General features: G+C 45.1%; 1 protein-coding gene and 1 non-coding gene across 2 annotated transcripts; both read right to left on the bottom strand.

The window, feature by feature from the left end:
- Positions 1 to 13,255: 13,255 nt before the first annotated feature.
- Positions 13,256 to 23,705, bottom strand: PABIR2 (PABIR family member 2). The gene is made up of 10 exons (XM_031594234.2): positions 23,485 to 23,705; positions 23,157 to 23,235; positions 21,851 to 21,907; positions 21,429 to 21,472; positions 21,296 to 21,350; positions 20,968 to 21,069; positions 19,657 to 19,745; positions 19,034 to 19,098; positions 16,740 to 16,836; positions 13,256 to 15,683 (listed from the first exon to the last, which is right to left on the bottom strand). The coding sequence occupies exons 1-10, from the start codon at positions 23,598 to 23,600 to the stop codon at positions 15,533 to 15,535; spliced, it is 855 nt and encodes a 284-aa protein (XP_031450094.1). The 5' UTR covers positions 23,601 to 23,705; the 3' UTR covers positions 13,256 to 15,532.
- On the bottom strand, positions 15,769 to 15,913 carry LOC116229791 (small nucleolar RNA U109). Its single transcript, XR_004167104.1, has one exon. It is a non-coding gene; the product is annotated as a small nucleolar RNA U109 (small nucleolar RNA).
- Positions 23,706 to 24,020: the final 315 nt, after the last annotated feature.

Below are 24,020 nucleotides of genomic sequence, written 5' to 3'. Positions count from 1 at the left end.
GTAGGATATTCCCAAGCCTCCCTGGCATGATGGGATGCTATCCCAGCCTGATCAGATGGAGACACCAGGATGGGATGGGGGGGGGGGGTGGTGGAGTGGGATGGGGTGAGATGGAATGGGCTGGGTTGGATTGGGATGGGTTAGGATGGGATGAGATATGGTAGGATAGAGTGAAATGGAACAGTATGGGGTATGATAGGATGAGAGGTGGTAGGGTGGGGTGGGTAGAGGTGTCAGGCCAGTGGCAGACCTCTCCTGCTGCAGCACAAACCTGTGCCTCAGTTTCCCCACCTCGCAGTGGGTAGAACTGCTCCATTTGCTATCACATGAGCTCTGTGCCTGTTGGACATCACAACTGCAATGAGTGCAAAAAACAGATACTGTCTGTGATGCTCTCTTCTTTCTAAAAGTTTGTTTCATGAAAAATGTATGCCATTTCAGAAACATTTCTGCAGACACAAGCAGTTTTTAAGGACATTGGCATCTTCTGAGTATCCAGCAGCGTTCTCGAACATTGTGGCTTTTCCTGTGTTTATTTTTCCTCCTCCTGGACATTTTGCTCAGCAGACAGGCTGTTTTTTTTTTTTTCCTTCTGTCTCTGCCTGCCCACAACCGATGTCCCAGAGGTGCAGTGCCAGAGCATGGGGCTGTTGGGGTGCTGGCTGCAGCGGTGCCAATGTTGTGCCCTGCATCCCCCGGATGAAGGCCAAGGGCTGGGAGTGCAGGATGTCCTCCTGCAAGGACCAGTGCTTGCAGGGCTGAGAAACCCTGAGGAAAAAAGTAACTGGCACCCAAGGGATGGATGGGGGGTAGGGTTTCTGAGGCAGCCGTTTGGGGGGATGGCTGAAGAGAGCATTACAAAACACCACATTTTCTAGTGAACACCTGGTGTGAAATACTGCTCAGCGGGTGGAGAGGACTCCATTGGGCTGTGCCTTATGGGATCCCCATTGAGTTTGACATACCCCATTCCACCCCATTCTCCACCACTTTTGCTATGGCGTGAGTCAGGTTTGGAGATGCCGGTGCAGAAAAGAGCTTTGCACGGCGGGTCAGAACGGCGATGTCCCATTGCAGCATGCTGCTGGGTGCCCGTACCCGGCAATATACCCGCACCGCGACCTCCTCTCTGCAGCTACTGGGAGGGCGTGGAACAAACAAACGGCCGAACAATGCTTTCCAGGAACCTCTTGTTTCCTCCCGCAGCCCCGAAGTCGCGGTGAGGAGCGGCCGGACCCGGCACACCGCAAAGCTGTGCTTCCACCGAGCCGCCGCGCCGCATCCCAACCATAAATGCAAGGACCTGCGCTTGGCCCCATCTCCCAGAGCAGCTTTCCTGCCTTCCAGCAGCCCGCGGGGGGGGGGGGAGGAGGGGGGGAGTCCGGCCGTGGGGAACACAGCACTCGAGCTTCTGCACGTTGGCGTTTCGGGGGAAGTGCTGATGAAGCATTTGTGCTGCGGCTCCGCCGAGCAGGAGGGGAACAGGAGCGATGTGAGCCCTCGTTCCCAGAGCTCCTCCAAACATCCCTGCCAGGAGTGGGCTGCATAGAAATGATCCGTAATAAGGTTAATGTTCTGGAGCAGGTGGAACAGGGCAGGGCTCAGAAATTACGCGCAGAGAGCAGGCAAAGGGCCAGGCTGCAATCTCTCTTTGTTTTGGGAACCCGGCTCACTTTCTGCACTCACAATGGGTCGCCACAGGGCACAACAGCAATTTCAGATTTGATTAAACTATTGGATAGCATTCCTATGCTAAATGATGATGTCCTGCTATCTGTGTTGTGGTATGCAGAGCTCAGGAGATCACAGCTGGATCCATTGCAGCCAGAGTGTGGTGTAACAGGAGGTGTCATTATGGAACTGAACAAGAGGGCGAAGAAAGTAAATCTGTTGTGTTGTTGCCCAATGAGCACACGTGACAAGTGAGGAACTAAGAAAGGAGAAATACAGATGAATACAGACGTATGTTCTGACCTTTAGGAACCCAATCCAGATGCAAACACTCAGGCAGGACCCCGCTTTCCATCACCAAACCTTCAAACAAAGCTCAGCTGCGCGGATCCCTTGTGCCAGCACACACCTGCAGAGCCAGCTCAGAGCTGCTTGAAGGCATTCCCAGCACAAGGATTCCTTTGCTTTTATACTTGCTGCCCATTCAGCCTTCTGTGAGCTGCCTTGAGGATTAGAATCCCAATACCTGGGCAGAGGAGCTGGAGGGTGTCACCTGCTTGGAAGGATGGGGACACAGGGGACGCTGTGGCCAAGGGCTGCTTCAGCCCTCCTTTTCTCCACACCTGAAAAGACTTCTCTGGACAGTATGGCTTCCCAGTGTGACCATCCCTGGCCACAGAGAAGTGTCCTGCAGTGTCACCACATCACCCTGTCTCCTGCCCCGCCTGCCTCCAGGCAGCATTTTGCTTTGCCACAGTGCATCTGCATGTTCAGGACAATATTCCCCCAACCTTCCCATTCCCACTCTGCTATTGCCAGCAAGCAGCTCCCCTCCCTCCAAGAGATAAAACAAGCCCCAAGCTCACAGAACTCACCAGAACCAAAAGGTTTCATTGCCCACTCATTCAGCCCCTATCAGCCAAATACTTGGCCAAATGAGAGCCGTCCATTCAAAGCCAGTTTACAGCAGAGTCTTTATTTTTTATTTTAAAAGCATCTGGAAATTAAAAATCCCCTTTGGCTCTTGTCCACTTTGCAGAGGGAGCCAGCCCTGCCGTCTGGCCAAGAAGCCCCACGCTGCCGGGCTGGGTGGATCCAGCACTGGGACATTCTTCTGCCTCCAGCAGACGCAGGCAGCTGGCTCCCATCCAGCAGCTCACAGACTTCCCACGCTGGGTGTTGGTTTGGTCCTCATGCTGTGACTGGGACACTATGGGACACACGGCAGCTGTTGGTGCTGTCCCCTGCACTGGGACATTCGCCAGGTGATGCCAGCTTACACCAAGAGCTGTGGTCCAGCTGGTGCACGTAGGGTTCACCCCAGGTGAACCAATGCCAAATGTGGGTTATTTCTTCCAATTTCAGGGTGGCTGCAGGTTGGTGTTGGCCATTTGGAGGACACATTGCTGCTGCGGATCCATGGTATCTTGGGTGTGGTGCACAGACACTGAAGAAGGGAGGGCTTGGGTGGGCAGCTCCTTCCCCATGAGAACCTGTGAGAGTGCCGTGCCAACACTGGGCTCCTCTGTACCACTGTGGGCTCTGTGGAGCCAGGGTTTGCCCTTGGCCTCTCGTTCCCTCGGGGTTGGCCAACCACAACCTGGAGGAGATGAGTCTCATTGCTCACAGCTGTGCTCTTCTAGGAGAAGAAGGCAAGGCACCATTTGGCTGTGGGGGAAAGGCCCATTTAAGGATCAGGCACTGGGAGAAGCGAGCAGAGGCTCTTCCCTAATCTCTTGCAAAGCCCTTCTGCACATTCCAGACATCTCTAATGGCTCAAAACTGAAACAACCATGGTTGGATGCTCATGGCAATGGCAACGCGCCCATCTTCCCCTACTGGGATTCAAGGCCTTCTTTCAAAGTATGTAAGCAATACATCTCTCCAAAGAAAGGATTTCCTGAATCATTCCACACTGAGAAAATGGTGTATTTCCCTCTGGTCTGGCTCTTGCTGGCTGTTGAACTGCTTGGCTGGATCTGGAGCCACATCAGAATGGGATCCCGCACTCAGAAGGACCAACAGCTTCCAGAGTGACCAACGCTGCCTCCAGAAATACTGGTCAACCTGTGAGATTTGTGTGTCACAGATCAAGCTATATCTTCCTTTTGAAGTCAACTTTGATTTAACCATGGCTTTGGATCTTTGAAAACCCCAATCTTCTTCAGTTTGTCATCCAAGATGTCTCCTTACCTTACCTGTCTTCCATCACAGAATCAATCAATATAAACACAAACCAAATGCTTGATGCTAGCAATAACACTAGAGGGCCCTGCTGCCCCTGTGCTCTCTGGGCAGTGATTAACACAACTCGAGTCTCCAGATGTAACCTAAAGCATTCTGAAATCATACACGGGTGAGATGAATGCTGACCAAGATGGTAACATTTACCATTTAGAATAATCTATAGCAGCAACAGAGTGGATATTGTCCTCCCTCAGCCTAATCCATAAATCTCACTTCCACGAATTTCAAGCATGAAGATGCTGGAAAAGGGAGACCCACAGGTTGGTTCATCTTGCAGTTAAATTTTCATATCTTTGTCATCCCTCCTGTACATGGTTTGCTGTCTTATTCTCTTGAAGCAATAGACTGAAAGTGGAGAGAAGGAGGGATGGGAGGAAGTCCTGGGATCTGTACGAGGTTTTTTCTTTAAAAATAGTGATTTACTTGTCCCTTGGGTTGTGTTCAGCACAGCACTGTTTATTCTGGTTGCTCACACTGGAGGTGTAGATCCCAGCAAGCAGCTGTCCCATGGTACACTGGGTTTTCCATAACGAATGGGAATCCTTTACAGGCAGCTTTGATTTTCGCATCTGAAAGTCTCAGTGCATTCTGAGTTGCCAGAATCTTCTGATCTTCCACGTGTATTATGCCATATGTACCATAAGTGCTTTCAGATCAACTCCAGCCAGATTTCCTTTTTGCAACCTAGCAGGAAAGTGAAAAGACAGAACTCATTAAATTGCTGACCACTTTCTCTTCCATCCCAGTTAGACACTGCATGTAAAGTGATAGGAAGGCTATTTGTGTTGGGATATATCTGAAGGGTTGGAAAGGAGTCAGCTGCACTGCGGTGAGGACAGTAAGTGCTGCAGTTCTGTTCTGCTAACAGATGTGCTTTAAGAGTTGTACATCCAACAGGTGCCAACGCACAGCTCATCCACATCAGGTCCATGGAAACATGCACACATGCTTTCTTCCTGCCTTCACTAAAAGAAGACAGGGTTTGGCACTGCTGTGGTAGAGCTCCAACAGCACATCACCCCAAAGAATTGTGTTAGGAGAGCTTTTATGGAATGGACTCATCTCTCTTATGCCATGGTTGAACAAAAAGGGAGGAGAGGAGGCTCAGCCCCAGTTTAGCAGGTAAACAGTGACACAAAAATGAGAAACGTGGCAAATGTTTTTACCCTGTATTGCTGGGGCAGCCTCCTCTGCTGCCTTAGGGCCAAGGCTGGCAGGGCTGCTCCTTGGGGTGCTCAGCATCACACGTGGGGAGATCACAGCAGTGAGAAAGGGAGACACAAACCCTCCTTTCTCAACGTCTTGGCTAAAACCCAAATCGTTTAAACAGCTCTGCCAGTGCCTGATTCCCCCAGCGCCCATCTCTGGCTGCTATAAACTCGGGGCTGTGTACACGAGGTCTGCTGTGCACTTCATGCCTCTGTAGGAACACGAAAGCCATCCTAGCCAGCCCTCTAGCGGTCCCAGGCGGGGCGATGGGGCCAGATCCAGGCACTGAGGTCTGAGCAGCACAGAGGACCAGGGGAAGCTTCCCTACAGCCTACAGCCCCTGGAAGCCACGAAGCAGCACCCAGCAGGCAGCCCAGGAGCAGAGGAGCATCCCAGCTGTGCACCAGGAGGGCATCCAGACCGGGAGCATGGGAAGGGCTTTCCTGGTGAGTTTGTAGAAGTATCTTTTTGGTGGGAGGGGGGGAAGGGTTACTCATAATTTTATGTTTTTTTCCATTTTATTTAAGGGGGAAAACAAAAAAAAAAAAAACAAAACAAAAAACAAAACAAAAAAACAGGATGATGGAAGTCATGCCAGTGGGTAAATGGAAAATCTGTTGATCTTGCAAGACCACTGGTAAATAATTTAACGAAGATCTCTAACAAGTATCACTCTGAAGGGAACAAATACATCAACTTAAAGCACTGCTTTTCCAATTTGGATGCCTAAATCAGTATGACAGCCCTTTAAAACAGCCAGATTCTGCAGGAATTGCCACAGAGAGTCAGACACAGGCTGCCAAACGTAAAAGAGAAATGTGAGAAACCCCATCAGAGGCAAACACGGGGTGACCTCCCTTCCCCCAGAAGAGCTCATCCAAGCTCTGGAGACCAGCAGAGGTATTGAAGCAGGAGGTTTTGCCCTGCCCAACAGCAGCTGCCGTGAGCTCTCTATGGCTCTTCTCCATCACAGGATTCTGCAAAGCTGTCGATAATTTTATGGAAGCACTTTAAGTATTCCCTTTACCATCTCCATCCTGGCAACATCCTACCTTTATCTGCTTTGAAGCCGTGGGAGCAGCTTTTGCAGGTGAGTGGCTTCCCCACTAGGAGAGCCTGGGGGAGGGAGCACGGGGCAATTAGTCACTGTAACACAGCCTAATGAGGCTACAGAATTAGGAACTGCCAGGCCCCTGTGAAACGCAGTGCTTTATGTGACTCAGGATGCAGTTGGAGGAATCTGGCTAATCTTTTACTCCCCTAGTAAATCATTCACTGAGGCCATCTGTGAAACACGAGAAGAGCAGCTCCCACCCAAGATTCCTGATTAGCAAAGTTTGGCTGGGAAGGAGCTGTCCTGATAAAGCTGAGAGCAGGTCCAAGCCCTCGCAATTTACTTCTGGGGAGACAGATGAGTGGGTTTCCTATGGTGATCCCACGGGGCACAGGGAGAGCACCCAGCAGGTGCCCGGTGTCACGATGGCCTGGGCTGAGCTCTGGTTTGGTTTGAGGAGAGGCACAGACACCCATCTGGATAGTGATGTGCAGCTGAGACCAGAACACAAACTTCCTCTGTTTTGGGAGTGTGAGATTGTATCTGTTAAGGAGGAAAACATCATCCAGGCCTCTCCACACCGCCCTGATGTGGCCCTATGCTTAAGGAGCTACCAATCCTTCTCCATAGGCACTACTGCTAATCTGGGAACAGCAGAAAGTCCTTAGGCAAATACTCCACAGTGCAAAATAAATACAATTTAAGCTTATGGGAGAAATGGGCTGAACACTTAACCACAGCCTTTAAGAACACGAATTACAATCTACCTCCTCCATGAATTTAGCCAATATGGTTTTTCACTTTAATTTTTTTCTTAAAACCTTCTATTTTTCTGAAGTTTTAGGAGCTGCAACTCCCAGGTGACTCCAGAGCCAGAAAGAACAGAGAGTTTCAAAGTGAAAGATGAGATGCTCCAGCTCCTGGAGCCAAATGCTTACGGGGAAGAGAAGCAAAAATCCAAAGAGGAGACAAAACAAGTAGGTCCCAGCATCGAGCTCCATAAACCCAGAGTTACGTTGGCTTGGGGCACCTTCCAGATGCACAGACATGGATGTGAGAACAGATCCTGGGCTGAAGCTCGGCAGTAACACGTTTGGTTTAGTGTTGAAGTCTTCTGAAAGCCTTGGCCCAAAGTGTGATGATCAAGATAATGAGCAAGAGATGTTTGAGGGGTTGTGGGGCACAAACAGTAGGAGCTGTAGTTCCTCGGAAGCCAGAGATCCCCTTTGATATGTGAACTTCAAGCAAGCTTTGGGGAGATAATCCCTCAGTGCTGTGCTCTGTGAGATTTAACTCTTCCCACTGTTTTCCTTGGCTGCTTGATGCTTCCTCCACTGAGCCTTGAGGTCAGGGCGGTGTGGAATGCATCACTGTTTCTGCCTTCTCCCAAAAACCTCCTCAGATCTGAGCAGAGCAGCATCTCACCAACCTTCACACTGACTGACCTGCGAGCAGCGTTTTTGCTTTTGTGGAAAGAAGTAAACTGAAGCCAATAAGACTGTAAGCTGCTTCATTTTCCTGCTAAAAACCAAGGGTTCTTTCTCTCTGCTCCCTCAGCGTACAACTGTTGTGTTACATTTAAGTAATTGTTCTAATGGATAATACTATACTATTATGACTGGAGGGCTAATTACTAATATGCTGCTCTACATTCAATAACCTGACCCCAGCATGAGTTGTCCCTCCCGGGGGAGGATCAGCTGTTGGAGGAGCCGTCGAGTTGCGTGATCGGCCCTGAAACCTTCTCCCCTAAGTTCCAGCTTTGGAGAACAAGTTGTTCACCGAGTGCTGAATTCAGCCTTGGAGTAACTCCAGTGAAAACAAAAGGAGTAACAACAGGAATGGATTAGGCCCAATTGCTTTCACATTTCTCCGGCTTGAATTTCCAATTGCAATACTACAGGAGGAGTGAAAAAAAAAAACAACAAACCACCATATGGCAGAATGACAAATCCACTTCAGCATGTCAGTCTGCCTGTGGAATTGCACCCAGGTGAGCTTCCATAGACTTACCCACGAGCAAAACAGTGCTGTCACCTGGCAGGGGTGATATATATTCCTACTTTTGCCTCTTTGTTATAACGACATTTTTCACAAAATGAGCAAATCCGTCCTGCAGTTCAAGGCTGCTACACTTTTGACTTGTGACTGTATGTATGCACGAACAAAAGGAGTGTCTGCCAAGCTGAGATATCAAATCATGAGGATTCCGTTTCACAGTAACATGGTCAGTAAGATTAAATGGTGTGTGCTCTGTACAGAGCCCATTTTCCATGCACGGGGGGGTGGGCACAGTTTCGCCTACAAATCCTTATCTGATAGCTCATCTCTCTGGCAGCTCTGAGTCTATGGATGCGGACCAACAGCAAAGGAACACGGACTGAGATAGAGAGCTGCATGCTTCTCTGATAGCACTCACTGCAAACCATTTCTCAACAAATAAATATAAACAAATCTACGGAACATCGCAGAAGCCCAAAGCATGAAGTGTGAGGGCAGGTTTTATCCGGGGGCTTTGCAGGATAAATGCAGAGCTCCGTCCTGCTGCCATGCTGGAAGTGGAGGAGCCTGGCTCGGCTGCTATCTAGCTGAGAAATCACCGCGCATTGTTTGCAAACTTATCGGGAGTGACTTGAATTGTGAATGAGCCTCAGCCAGGCAGCTGGCAGGCTGCGAGCACACAATGCCTGCTGAATCTGCACTTCCTGCTGGAGACGTGCAAAGGAGAAGGCAAACTATGAACGAGCAGAGGAAACGCTCCCCATGAGCCGGAGCTACGTGAGGGCCGGGGAAAGGCAGAGCTCCCAGCAGCAGGAGCGAGTTGGGGGCACTCCCAACCCAACCTACAGCCAAAGCAGCAAAAGCGCTCCTGCCAGGCGCTCACCTGGACACCGGGTTGCAAAGCTGAAGCTGCTGTAAATGCCCCAAGTTCCGTGTGTGCCCACACTACTGAGGAACAGCAGCACGATGCCTGCTGCCTGCGGTCTGACGGAATGCTGCAGCATCAGCACTTTGGGAGAAAGAGCTCAGCTCGCAATTCACTGCAACAAGCTGAAATGTGCCACAGCATGCTTTCAAACGGCTCCCCGGGTGGGGAAAGCAGCCCAGAGGCAAAACACCCCGAGCACAGCTCCCCTGTGAGTAAGGCCCTTCATTTACTTCAGGCTGAGCAGAGCCTCCTCTAGTATGGGAATGTGTCTTTCTTATGACCAAAAGGCTCCAGCTCTTCATTTTAATCCACTGTTGGTACAACGAGGTCCAAACATCAGCAGCCCTAGGAGGAGGTGGGTCCCTCAGGAAAGAAAGAAATCGACACAAACTCAGCACAGAAGCTGCAGGATGGACACAACCCCGGCTGAGGTCACACTGCTGGTTCAGGTTGCAGGCCGTGGCACCATCCAGTGGTCACACAGACACCCACTGGGCTCTCCTGGCCCACCACACCATCACACAGAGCTGTGCTGTGTGAGCTCCCGCTTCCAAGCAGTGCAAGCAGGGTGCTGGTGTGGGAGCTGCCTGTAGGTTCTTGGTGCCCACACCATCGCATCCCTCATCCTGTCGCTGTGTAACAAGGGAAAAAACTGACCACCAGCAGTAGCAATTCTTCAAAAGACAAATGTTTCCTATTACAGTGCCGGTCCTTGCAATCTCTTTGATGTTCTCTCTCCTGCACAAACAAAGCTGTTCCTTTCCCAGACTGTTCTTGCACATGAACAAGATGTTACATGTGCTGTATGCACTCGACTTATTCAAAGCACATTCGTCCCAACTCGCTGCACTTTCCTCTCCATGCCCTTTAATCAATACTCACGTATCACAGGCACAGAGACATTTTTATTCTACTTCTCCCTGCCGCATCCTTCTTCTTCCTAAATCTTAGAGCTTCTGCTGATAAGTAATGCTGACACTTCACTGTAGTTGAGAATGAGCAGGGAGGTATGTGAGTTTTCCCCATGATGTTAGGGTGCTCAGAGAGCAAAAGGGTTTGCTTTCATTTAGATTTGGATTCTGGATTCATTACCTTCAGTTATTGATGTTGCCTGCTTCTTACCTGTGTATTACAGACCCTGACTTCTACAGTGGAAAAATTGTTGACCACGCATTGCACTGATGATAAACCATTACAGTTCTCACCACAAATTTCAATTGCAAACTATCTGGGGCGAGGAAAGTCTTTTTGTTCCAGCACAATAGGGTTTTCGTAATTCGCCTTATAAACAACCCCAATACAAATAATAGCCTGGCACTTCTGCTGCCAGCTCATTTAATTTTGGGGAAAGTTCACAAGCAGTGCAGACTGCTGCAGAATGCAGGGAGCTTGGTTAGGTGGTGCAAGGGTTCATTTGGTCAACTTCTGCATAAACAAACCCCATCGTTGTCCCCAGGTTTCACGTTGAAGACTCATGCTGTTACACAAGTTACTTTTATACAGGCTGCTGCATAAACTATACCTAAACGGCCTGCAGAATTGAAACACAATGGATAATTCTTTTAGAAGACACACATTTGATTATTGGAAAAATAATCAAAAATCCCAGACTGTGTTATACCCCCCAGTGAGAGGCACGCAGCAGTTGGCCAAGTCCACCAGTAGTTTACCACAGCCACAGTAAGAAGGTCAACCTGTGGTCGTGTGTGTGTAAGAGGGAGAAGTCTTCCATGCTCACTAATGCACATTCTTTGTTAATAGCAAGGACCTACCTACTTGGCCTCTCCAGACTTTATAATGTAAGAACAAAACGTTTGCTCCAGGTTGAAAGGAAAACACTGGCTCAACACACCAAACTTAAAGCCCTACCAGCCCCATATCAAAAGGCTTTTAGATCTATAAAACCAGTAATAAAAAGCAGCTTTAATGCAAACAAATGGCTTGGACTGAAACAAATCCACTTGTTTCACTTCTGCTAAATACCCAGCACCCTATGATAGCCTAGAGGTCCAAGCTAGAAGGGGAAGTTGTGTGCCTCTGTACCTCAGGGAATGGCAGCACCAAGCCAGCAGCTCCACTGTGTGCCTGCATGAAGACTTCATTTGCAGCAGGAAGGGTGAGCTTAAGCCAGCTCTGCAGCCTCCTTACTCCTCCTGAAAGCAGACTTACCCTAAAACATCATCCATGTTAGTCTGATGACCACAGGCCCAGCTGTAAGTTGGATAAGCAGAGTCCTTGGAGAAGCATGAGCACCAGTCCCATGCCATCTCCCAGTTAAATTAAATTAAGCCAAACGCTGCTTGAGTTTTGACCAGCAAGGCCACGGACTGAGCAAAACACTCCTAGGTTTGACAAGCAGCCTTTTCCTGTAAGTTGGAACAGCCCATACACTCGTGAAAGTCTCAGATTGCAGAAACATTCTTTATTTGAAAGCTGGATAAACCGGGTCTGCAGTCAGGGCTAAAGCTCTTATCCATACCTGAGGAGCTCACTGCTACATCCTTCAGCAGCTCAGTGGGTCAGCAGCCCACCTTACATCAGTGACCCCCTTACATCACTCACTACATTTGCTAAGAATGATTTAACAAATCTCGAGCCAGTCTGAAGAACTGAATGGTAGGAAAGCCCCTTCCCTCTTATGATACCTGTTGCCATTTATACAATAGCCCTGGAATAAAAGAGGCAGTCTGTACAGCACCAAAAATATTTATTGGACTTTAGTCCCATTACTTCATGAAATATCTGAACAAATATTAATGCAAAGCTTTTTTTTTTTTTGTTACAAAGTTACCAGGAAGACTGTATGTGGATGAAATTCCTCCAGGAAAAACAAGTTCTCATCTTCACTGTCACACAGTGTAACATTTGGGTCTGCAGTCATTGGCAAAAGATCCCCTCCCAAGATGTGCCTGTTGCAGTGCACCAGCACAGTTAAGTCCTGAATCTACATGTGTTCAAGTTAGCCTCTGCATACAGCCCCCACCAAGGCTCTGCCTGGAGAAACCTGCCAACTCCAGGCCGTGCATTTGGAACACTTCCAGCATTTCAAGTTGTTACAATGAGCATTTTCAGGAATTTTTTTCAAATATGGACCTCAGTGTTTCTACACAGTCCAACTTTCCTTGGACATCGCAAGAATGAGCTTTCCAATAAAGCCTGCAGGACTCAGATTTACATCCTCACAGACAGTTTAATTACTTTCATTGCAGGAGAAAGTATTTAATCACACGCAGTCAGAAAAACAGCCCCTTAAATAAAGCCTTTTGGGCCTGTGATCCCCAATCTGAAATGCAATGAATTAAATGAAACACCCATACTGTGACCCATTTCAGAACATTTGATATCATCAAAACAGAGTTCCACAGCTGACATATATATATATGGTAAAAGCCTTCCAGCATGTAAGGCTGCTGAATGAGGAGTCAAGGGTACTTCAGGTAAAAGCTAACGGCAGCTAATTCACACACTGAAAGCACTCCATCAAAAAGGTTGCTTAAACAGCATTGGTGTTGGCTGCTATTTGCACTTCTCCACGGTCACAAAGTTAGAAGCATTTGACCACGGACGATTCTCAGCAATAGGTCTGCATCAATGGTTTCTCATTTCAAAAACAAATAAATAAAGAGGGTGAGGAAAGGCAGGAATTCTCAGATGTTCGTTACAGCAATTCAGCACAATGTTGAAGTCAGAAGAACCCGCCGTGCTGTTAGTGGTTATCTGTTAAAGCTGCCTCCCGGCACCAGCTGGTGCTCCTCCCCGACGTGCTATCTAATTCATTACACACCAGGCAGTTAATAAATCCTCAGCTCCAACTTGCAGTCGGCGTATGCGGAGCGCCCTGTCCTAACCTTTCCACTGCAATCAAGGCTGATTCCGTAAGCAGCAGAAACTCACATGCAAAGTGCAAACATCAGCTGCCAGAGTAGAAGCCTTCCCCCAGTCAGTTCTAACACAAACAAATGGCATTACAGCTGGGTACGGATCAGAACGCAGTCCCAGAGGGGACCTGTTACAATTACAGTAAGACACTTCATTCTGAAACAACAGACAAAGCACGTGTGTATTGTATATATATTTTATAAAAGAGCAATGCCTTCTGAAGAGTGGAGAATAGCCAGAACGCTAAAAAGATGCTGTAACAAGAGTCAATATTTGTGCGTTTGCTTTATGAAGCTTACATTCTAACGTTTACAAAGGCCAGCACTTCTATAGGACTCTCCACTAACAAACAAATCTGGAATACATCAATTGTACAGGTAAGTCAGCCCAAAATAAGCGACAGCTATGCTCTTCTGTTTTAAGAAAGCATGCAATAGTTCCCCCCCTCTGCCACCCTTTGCCCGGGTTTCTAGATCACAGAACCAGTAAAGCACAGTATAACCAAAGTGGGGCACAGGTAACAGGTTGAATTTCATCACAGACCGTTTATCGACAGTTTTGCAAATGTAAAAGCAGCCCTCTTCAGCAACAAGAAGGCAGAGAAGATACAAGCATGAATAAAAAAATAATTAAGCAATTTAAGACATCCAAAATTGAAGAAATAGCACTGGGCATATACAAATAAAATTAACATTCCGTACTGCAGAGCTCATTTAAAAATGGCACCAAAGGACAATATATTACAATATGCACATTTATTGGAGGCGGGGAACTAACGCTCCACAGGTGAAAATGGTAACACAAAGAACAGTGCTGCCGTTGGCCCATCACGGTACTTCTTACAATTGAATGAGAACACTGTTAGAAATAATGTGGTAGGTACACACCTTCTGCAAACTCAACAGCTTCTTCAGAACAGAAGGGACGATGGATCTCTTCCTGTCCCTTTTAGCCAGACAGTATTGCCAGACATTGTGCCCACTTTTGAAGCACGTTATCTCACTTTAAAGTCAGTGCTATTTTCTTTCAAAAAAGATCAGAAGTTGTACTTAGAGATAACAAAAGCATTTATGTTACAAACATTCAGAAATGGAAGCTTATGGTTCTGGCAGACAACGTTGCGTATTAAATACAAACCAGCCAGCAAGTACTGAACATAAAAAACTTATTCAATCATAAAAAAATACTATAATTCATCACCACAGACTTTTTACAGAGTTATAAATAATAAATAGCATAACACAGTAGATTACAAACAGATTTATTTTGCCCCGTTAAAGTCTTTAAAAAGTAAATTCTCTGTTGTCTTACTTCAGACTGACCAAAGTACTGTATCACGACGAGTCACGGCTCCAACGTAACTCCTAAGCCAAACAAACCTGCAGAGCTTCCACTCAACCTCAGCTTTGAAGTCTTCTGTTAGAAATCCAACGTTCACTTCACCATCTGCCCTGCTCGTTACAAAGGCATAAGCGCTGAATGCAGCAGCTTCCAAAGTTACTGCACAGGCTGCCAGCTCGTTGGGATTGCCCACAGCACCTCGCAACGGAGCACTTTCCTTGGAAAGGAACACTAAGAAAGCAGCACTGATGACAGATTCTGGTAAGCACGCTATCAACAAGCTGTACACAAAGGACGTTTCCCACCCACCCCTCCGGTTTACATTCCATAATTTTGTAACAATGTCCCCTAAGGCACAAAAATACCTATGACCTCAATGCCACAGGAGACATTGATGGTGCCATACATGTTCTCCTACACAGTAGTTTTAATAACTTAGTTATCTGCATGGTATGTCCTAGATCGAGGCATGGATTAATTCTCCTTGGCCAAATGTTGCTAAATATTGACCTTATTTCATATAATCCATAGGATGAAGAGCGTGGGGAGAGAACTATGCAGCTATTTTAATCACGTTCATTTATACTGTTATTTCTTCACTGCCAGCAAAAGTGACAGTCATTCACTATTTTCTTGGTTTTTGTAATGTAAAGGTGAGATTTCCAGACCCACCATGCTCTCCTGTAATGAAAATTACTAGCAGCGTTAACATCTTTCTTCTCCCTTCTGCAAAGAACTTGAGGCTAGTGCCTGAATTTAAAAAAAAAAAAGTCAGGAAAATAGTTTTACTTACTGGTTGAAGAGCCAGAAAATAAATTAATATTTTCAAATCCTTCAGAACCAAATTATTTCCCTAGACACAGCGACCACGATAACGATAGAAGTATTTTTCTCAATATTGCAACACTAATAGGTAGATACCTATCTCAGAATAAGAAGTGTATGCAAGTTCTCAAAAGCAAAAAGTTAGTATAATCTGAGCAGACATTTGTTTAAAAAATAAAATCAGCAAAACCAGACATTAATATGGTCTACAATGTCCATTAAATGGATAAATCAAAATCACTGGAAAGTTTCCAAGGATTACAGTTACACTAATTTTCCATTTAACAATCCTCATATTAATGGTTCAAGGATCAGAGTTCATTTCTCTGTACAGCAAGGGAACAGCACGGCCAAACACTGACTCAGAACTGATTAAGTCACTTAGGTGAGAGATCATCCATCAAAATGAATGAAGAGCATGAGTTTGAGCATGTAACTGGCGACTCAGTGGTTATGCTGCCTTTAGTCAGTGAATCAGAGGAAGAGCCAACACTGCTGCTACTCCCATCAAGAATATCTGAAGACAGGCTGGGGAAAGAGAAAATGGTTATTTAGTAACACAGGCACCATGGTTTCGTGTACACAGCTAATGTATTTTCTCCTTCAGAGGAAGAAATGTAGGAGGCATATACTACCACTCAGCCTTTACTTGAAGACTGGCAGCCCTGAAGACTCCTTGTTTTCTGTAGCATGTTATGGATATATTCATGCTCCTTAAGGGAATAAGGAGCAGAAGTGTGTTTTTTTGAAACATGCATAATAAATTACAACCCTGATTTTAATCAGTTATAGAGAGAACTACAGGACAAGAACATAAAAGGTTATAGAAAAGGAATACTAAGAACCTCAACAGTAATGAAGCTGATGTGTCATTAATTAGCTAGCATGTATTTTAATGGTATGCTAATCAAAGAGACATTCTGAAATGCATTTCTCCTTAAGTAAGGAATTACTTTGTTTGAATTTTAAAGTCTTGATACACGATCCCAGACAGCGTGCAGAAAGATGCTTTTGGAATTTAGCTGGAATGAAAATGTACAAAATATTTCTAGGTATTCCAATTCTATAGGTAAACTTGAAATTACAGCAACACAGAGTTGATATAATACTCAGGGTCTGACTTTTGACACAGAAAAGAATCAGCTTTTTATGACCATAATACACAAAGGAGACAGACAATTAAAGCTAAATGTTTTGAACATTGCAACATGAACTGTGACTGCAATTATTCACACACACATTTCCTAAGTATTCAGTTAAGTGCTGTGAATACTGTGACCATAGCCTACAACGTACTGAAATGACAAGGCAGCTTCCAGATGAAGTAACTTGACTCAGGAACTGAGATTTCTAACAAATACATTCAGAATGACAGTTTGGATACATAAAATCTAGGCTACTGTCTGCCCATGAGGAATTGATTAGACAGACAGGAATGTTACCACACTGCAAATCACAGCAAGAGTTCCCAGTAATGCAGATATGCGAGCTACATACAAAATATCCTTTTTTTTCTAAAAAGCAGAGATCTTGTAATAAATGTGCATTCCCAAGTTTGGTATTTCATGGCACACAATATTTTACCATGAACTGAGATCCGTCAGATGTGTAACATCTGGAGAAAGCATGTTGGTTGTTCCTTGAAAAAGTCTCTTTGGCTGACTTTCAGTTTCCATTTCACCTAAAGAAAACAGTGCAAATAATCAAACTCACTTGAGTCTCTGGAATGTCCATTTAATATTTGTTCAGTGTAAGAAAGGCCTGTCCCATAAAACAGCAAGCTTGCGTTTGTAATATGATAAGCCCTCAAGCACTTGGATAAGAAATTAATTTTATTCTAGCTACTGTTTAATCATCCAGCCTATTCCTTAAATTAACTAATGCTTCAGCTGTATCTGAGTGGCTACAATGATCTGAAAGACATCAAAACAGGCACTTGGTACATTAGAACACAATCAAACAAAGCAATCTAAAGCAAACTGATTACTGTGACTTAATTTTAAGCAAGCAGTTGAGATAAGACAACTGGCATATGTCAAAATCTAGCGATTAAAATTCTTAGTGATGATGGAAATAGAAATTCCAGCTTGGTACACAGTTTCACCCTTCCGATTAAAACAAACTTGGTCATGAATGTACACTTCTAACTAAAAGCTGAACAGAAAAAAAATTAGCATGTGTATGCATTTCCAATTACTCATCACAGATCAGACTATCTTTGTACCTGTACTCATCTACTGACACTGGAATATTAAACACAACAGGCAGAATTCATATAACCTGCCCTGAGAATGCTCTAGCTCATTAACAGCTCCTGCACAACAGACATTTGGAAATACCACGAACTTCCCAATAACAAGCTTCAAAGAAAACCTTCTCAGCTGCAAGACGTTCTAATTTTTTAGCTTGACTACAAAAAACATAAGAAATGGGAATAGCTTCTTTGTCCTTTTACCTATCTGCAGTTATGGTGCAGTATGACAGTAAAACAGCAAACATGTTATGCAAGAGAATCATACTACCACTCATTTTATAAGCATGATGACACCCCAAGTTTCTTATTTTCTCTAGCATACAAGCATACAGACCCTCCTTGAGGGAGGAATGACAGCTTCTGTGAAGCAGAATGGGCAAATTAGCAGATACAAAATAGTTGATAAGCACAGAAAACCCAAACCAGCAATTTACATACTGCTTAAAAGTTCACAAAGTCAATGCTGCACTGCTATGCCTAGTCTGCCAGTATTCCCTACAGCAGTGAATTGTTCTCTAATACATTATGCATTTAGAAAAAGCAACTAAATTCATTCCAATTGATTAGATAGTTTAATATTAGGTAACATTCCAAAAATTCCTTGATATAGGAAAACTTGCATCTCCTCTTTGTAAAAGATGCTCCATCAGAACACATGGATAGGGTGAGCAAAGCCTGCCCTCATGTTTACTTTTTTTATTACAGCTTAGGTACAGTCTGTTGTAAAACATTTCAAGTAAAACACTGGAGCATGAATATCTGTTACCTGTTTATCAATGAACCTGATACACTTTTATGCAACTTTCAATGGTTCTAAAATCCATATAACTTAGTAGCCAACGTAAGTTTTTTCTTGTTGCTGTCAATACTATCTTGGCGTTCTCCTCTGTCAATCTAATATGAATTGCATGATACTATCTGACAGGACAAGCAATCAGTCTTGAAAAACAAAACAGCAACTTTTTTTGAAGGCTAAATTGTAACTGTAAGTCTTATAAAATAGAATGAATGCTTTTGGTGCAGTTAGTATCTAATATATACATACATACACACATCCAGAAAGGATAAATATAGCTACAGACACACATTTCCACATTCTAATCTTACAGTTCCACTACAGATAATTGTTCTAGGATGCAATCTGAGTATCTTTAACACAGAATACTTCCAAGAAAGAATGCAGTCTTCCTCCTTCAGAAGGAAAGAATACCAGTTGGTTCCACTTCTCTCCCATTCTCAAACACTCACCTTCTGAACTTTCACAGTGAAAACAAACATTCAGCACTAAGTTTAGAAGATATTGAATGATAAGCAACATTCCTAGGATGATCTGAGGGGTGTGCACTGCACAGTGGTACTCTTAGGAATGCTGGGGCTTACAAACATTCATAAACATGTAGTTTAAAGAATAACCTGCCTCTTTAGTGCAGCAGATGTTTTAATGATTTTCATTCTTGTGCTTTAGACTAGTTGCCTTACCTTGAATTTGTAAATTACAATTAGCAAATTCCAAATCACCTTGGAAACAAGTGCATTATATTTACAGGACAACAAAGAAGAGAAAAATGCATCTTGCTGCAAAATGACATCCGCAGTGCAGCACCTCAAACAGAAATACACATACCTTTCCTTTTAATGGGGCCGAGAACACTGGGCCTGATACAGTTGATTGGACTTTGACTCCTCCTGCTATAGAGAGAATACTGGCAGTCAGGTCTGTAAAGGCTGCAAGTTTGAACACCACCATATCTTGCATTAAATCAACACAAACATATCATATCAAACACTCTTTAAAGCTGAACTGGAATGCTCAGGAAATCTGAATATGTAAACAAAGAAGTGCTGCCTATTAGATGGAATTATCTACCATAAACACTTGTACTTAGCTTTTCAGGGTCTTCTCTTGCCCTCAGTGCATCACATACTCACTTCAATCCATTTCTAGATTCAGTATAATATGTACACAAAATGGCTATGCTACCTTATTTATCAAGTTAATTTGAAGTACCCAGAAATTTCCCTGCAAGGTACTAAGTCTGGTTTAAAGTTAACACTGAGTCTTTTAAGATCATCCATGTGAAGTTACCATTGGTAAAGGCCAAACCTGCAGAGCATTTTTATGTGGCAATACTTCAGCTATTTTAAAAATGAAGTCTCTTTTAATGCTTTGGCGTCAGCTTTAACTAATCCTTGTGCTTGCCTTGGGATTTAAGCCAATGTATACCTGTTGCTTCAGAAGTTACTTACTTGGAGAATCGCCTTGTTGGACTGGGAATAGGACTTGGAGGTAATCCATTGCTGCTCACAAACATTTGCAATGATGGTGAAAAACATTGCTGCAGAAGAAGTCACATTAAGATGATTCAGAATTGCCATTTAAATACCTAAGTGTCCTCCCCCATCATAATATCTCTACTTAGAGAAAACTTAGTGACAGATCAGTAATCAAACATGATCTTGGAGGAATTAAAACTTAACATAAAGATATAATGGCTAACGAAATACTGTTCAGATTAATGTAAAATAAAAAAAACCCACACACGAAGTCAAAAATTGAAATAGACACCATTTCTAAATAAAACTGTTGTTTCTGTTCTTCCCCTCACATTTAGAGGTAGCAGTATGGTACTTGGGACTTTTTCTTAGACATTTGTTAAACAAGCTGTTTTTACTCAAAATACCTCTGATCTGAAAGTTTAACACAATATGCTTGAGTAGAACAGTGCATTTAGCTCTGTGATCTTGCAGCTAATTTGATTTTAGCCCACAGATACCCATAATCAAGCACAAAAACGTTTGTCAAGTTTACTACAGCTATACAGTTCCAATTCCAAAGGCACAGTGCCAGCGTCCTGTAGTGGTGTCACACTAGGAACTGACTTTCAATGAAACAGTAGCACTACAAAAGCAGAACCACAAGAGGGTGGAAACAAGGTCAAGCAGCCCACATTTAAACAACACAGTTGCCAGTTTTTCTTTGCTACATTTCAGTTTCCCTGTTCCTACTGAAAAAAAACAAAGCAGTTCATCCAAGATCTGCCTTTCTCCTTCTCCAGCATTTGCCATCAGTTTTCAGTGCAAATTTGACATGTTCAATGCTCAGTACTTCTTGACAGTTGAGTTTATGCCTTCCTTTCCATTACTGATGGGCATATACTGATTCTCCTCACCACACAGATATGCAGCTCCTAGTCTGTGTCTACTCTATTCCTCTCCAATACAACATATTCAGATTTTGGTTCTTCTTCCCCAGCATGTCCCAATTACACAATTGGGGATCACAATCATTACTACAATGACCTTGTTCAGTTCCCTTAGAATCAGAACTCTAACTCACCCAAACATTACAGAAGTGAAAACGTGAAGGAAGTCACACGCTGCTTCAACTCTGCAGGCTTTAGGATAAACACCTGATTCTCAGAAACCAGTAAAACGTGGGTTTGCATTGGGTTCTGCCATTGTTTTTTTAAACTGTCAAACAATTTGTGAAGTTTCACAGCTTCACAGTTTAGCTACATTCTAAAATGTGTTTTCTGTTTGGCATCTCACTTATTTTACCTTTCCTATTCCTCTTGTAGGCGAGGGTGCAGGCGAAACTGGAATGAAGTCAATTCTCTTTGGGGAGGAAGATTTCTCAGACTTGTCCAAGTCATTGTCACTCTGAAAATACAAAGGTTTCAAACTTAACACTGGCAAAAAGCATTACTTTAGAACCCAAGCCACAACCTCCTGATGGAAAGTTGTCAGGCCAAGTGAGCAAAAGAACTAAAACAGATGAACTTAAGTTTATCTCAAATTATTTCCACAGTTACTTCTCTCTTTCCCTTAAATTCATCAGTTGAGCATAGAAGTAAAATTAAAAACAAAACATCTACAAAGAGATTACCAGGCTCAAGCTCTCCTCCCATGATTGGCTTATCTGCATTGCTGTTTGCACTTCCCTAGGATACAAAAGATCCCATCAGTAGATACAAAGAGAACAACTGACTGTTTTATCATCTTGTTTCAATAACGCTCACCTTTCATGCGCTGTTTCTCTGTTCATTAAATCCACTCCTTCCTCCTGCAGGAGATAAACATTCTAAGTTTTCCCATAACATTTGATTCAAAATAAATACTCGGCATTATACTCATGATTCAAGAATTTGCACTTAGAATTGAAATATGGACAGCGGGAACACAGCAGAAAGAAAAGACTGCCACAAGCCTACTTCAACATTTCTCCTTAATGAAACAGCACTAAAAATGCAAGGTAACTTAAACATGACAGTAACACGCCTCACAGTAATGCTTCTGTATCAAAATTAAATCCTTTTTAGCTCTGTTTTTCTCTAGCTCTCGAAAAACTCAGTAGGAAAGACTCCTGATAGATAAGTACTTCAATATTACATAAACGTTTCTCACTCTGTTATAAGATACACAGTTTGAAAACTGCACTTACCCTTCTGATCTGATGAAGTCGACTACTAGGAATACGAATAGGAGATGATGACAGCAACTGAAAAAAGGGACAGCCATAACAATTAAAGCACACATCAACTGCCTGCATACGCCTTATTTAGCATCAGCTAATTCCTGTTGAATTAAAAATGAGCTGTACAACTACATGCAGATGACTCAATAACGTTGCAAAAAGAAAACACTGACCTTCCAGAGAAAGGACTAGTTTTACTGCTTACAAATTTATTCTGTCATTCAGCGAGTGGCAGAGCTGCACGCAGGTGCTGCTTGGTACCTCAAGTGCACAAATAGCTCTGTGTGCCATTTAGACAAGACAGGCATTAGAAACAAAGCTGAGAATGTTACCTAATTCCCTCCTGGCCAGCTTAATAAGACAGAGTCTTGTACTAACTTACACAACCAGCTGACTTCTATAGGGTTTTATCTCTGTCTTGAACAGCATTTCACAAAACTTTACTTCTGCGATTGCAAAGTTTATTGTGCATTTACTCCCCCTGGATGCTGCTGCCACATCCAAGCAGGCCATCAGTTCTCAATCCAGATGTCCTGTTTATGACTGATCCAAGTTCCAAAATCTTGAAAGCATTTTTTTTCTTAAAAGAAAACTTGCAATGGAAGTCTATGAACTAGAACTCCATCTCATTTTTATCCTGATCAGAATCACAGAACAATAACTATATGCATACATATCTATTAAAACTACATTCTTTGAGGACCTTACATTCCACAGGTTTTGAGAAAAACAAATCTTAATCTTCAATATCCTCGGATAAAAAAGAAAAACGTTAGGGAAGAGAGCACAGAGGTCCTGAGCTGACAATAAGGAACAGGAGAGAAAAGAAATGCCACATCTTTGAAAAGTTCAGTACTGTGCAAAAACAGGTCCATATAACAGAGGGCAAAACGTTGCCCAGCATATAAAATACACTTCTTCATACAAATCCATACTGTCTGACCAGGCTTCACAAAAGAACAAGTGGCCCTGCCAAAAAAAAAAAAAAGACAAAACCAAAAGCAAACAGGTGAATGAAGATTTGTGAATTCCTTGTGAATTGCAAATCAGACAGCCATTAAACACCTCCAGTTACAAAAGCAGTTTACTCTTCCAACCCACGTTGGAATTCATTTTAAGACTGTACTTAATCAGAAACTACTCGGAGCTTCAGAAATCGCAGTGTGGAAGCTGGCCGTGACGCTCAGTGCAAGTACAAATCGAGTTCGGCTTCGGTTCTCCATCCCACCCCCTCCTCGTTAGGGATAAACAGAGCGTGCCTGGGATTCCTTACCATGCTGTGCCGGCTGGTAACTGTTGTGCTGTTCCTGCGAGTTCGCAACACGTAAGGCTGAAAAACCTGGGAGCTATCACTGGAGGGAAAAGAAAAACAGAGAACAGGTTTGCTGAGGCGTGCTTTGCTTCAGCCGGGCAGCGCTCCGTCGCAGCGCCCCGAGAGCAGCACCCGGCCCGCATCGGGAGCGGCACTCCGCTCAGGTCGCACAGCGCGTTTCCCCGCGAGGCGCGGGCGGAGCAGCCGCCGGACGGACCGCGCGCCCCGCAGCCCTGAGCCCGCAGCGCCCTGAGCCCGCAGCCCTGAGCCCGCAGCCCGCCGCGCTCACCTGAGCCCATGGATGAGGGGGGCGCTGTTGGATCTCCTCAGCCCGCCGCCGTCGCTCGGGGCCGCGGCGCTCCCCGGCGGCAGCTCCAGGTCCAGCTCCATTTTCTCCTGAGCCATCGCGGCGGCTGCGGCTCCGGCTCCTCCCGCTCCGCCGCGACGCCCATTCACTGCCGCCGCCCGCCGCGGCTCCTCATGCCGCGGCCGCCCCTACAGGCCCCGCGGGCGGCGCCGCGGGCAGGGCCCGGGGGCGCGCCGGGCCCGGCGAGGGGGGCGGCCCCAGCAGCGCCCCATGCCGGGGGCGGCCCGAAGGCCGGCCCGTTCCCGCAGCCGCTCTCGCCGCCGCCCGCGCTCCGCGACGCCGGTGCCGCCGCTGCGGATGGAGCGAGCGCCTCAGGCCGGACGCCCCCCGCAGTCCCAGCGCCCGCTGCCGTCGCCCAGCGCGCACGCGTGGGAGACAGGGCGGAGACCCGAACCGCCTCCCAGTGCGCACGCGTCCTGCCATTGCGTGCCGCTATGCGCATGCGCGCGGGAGGCGCG

The sequence above is a fragment of the Phasianus colchicus genome, chromosome 14 (genome assembly GCF_987193195.1).
Source record: "Phasianus colchicus chromosome 14, bPhaCol1.hap1.1, whole genome shotgun sequence".
Lineage (NCBI taxonomy): Eukaryota > Metazoa > Chordata > Aves > Galliformes > Phasianidae > Phasianus > Phasianus colchicus.
The sequence above is the reverse complement of the archived record's forward strand: the minus strand, read 5'-3'. Positions and strand labels throughout refer to the sequence as shown.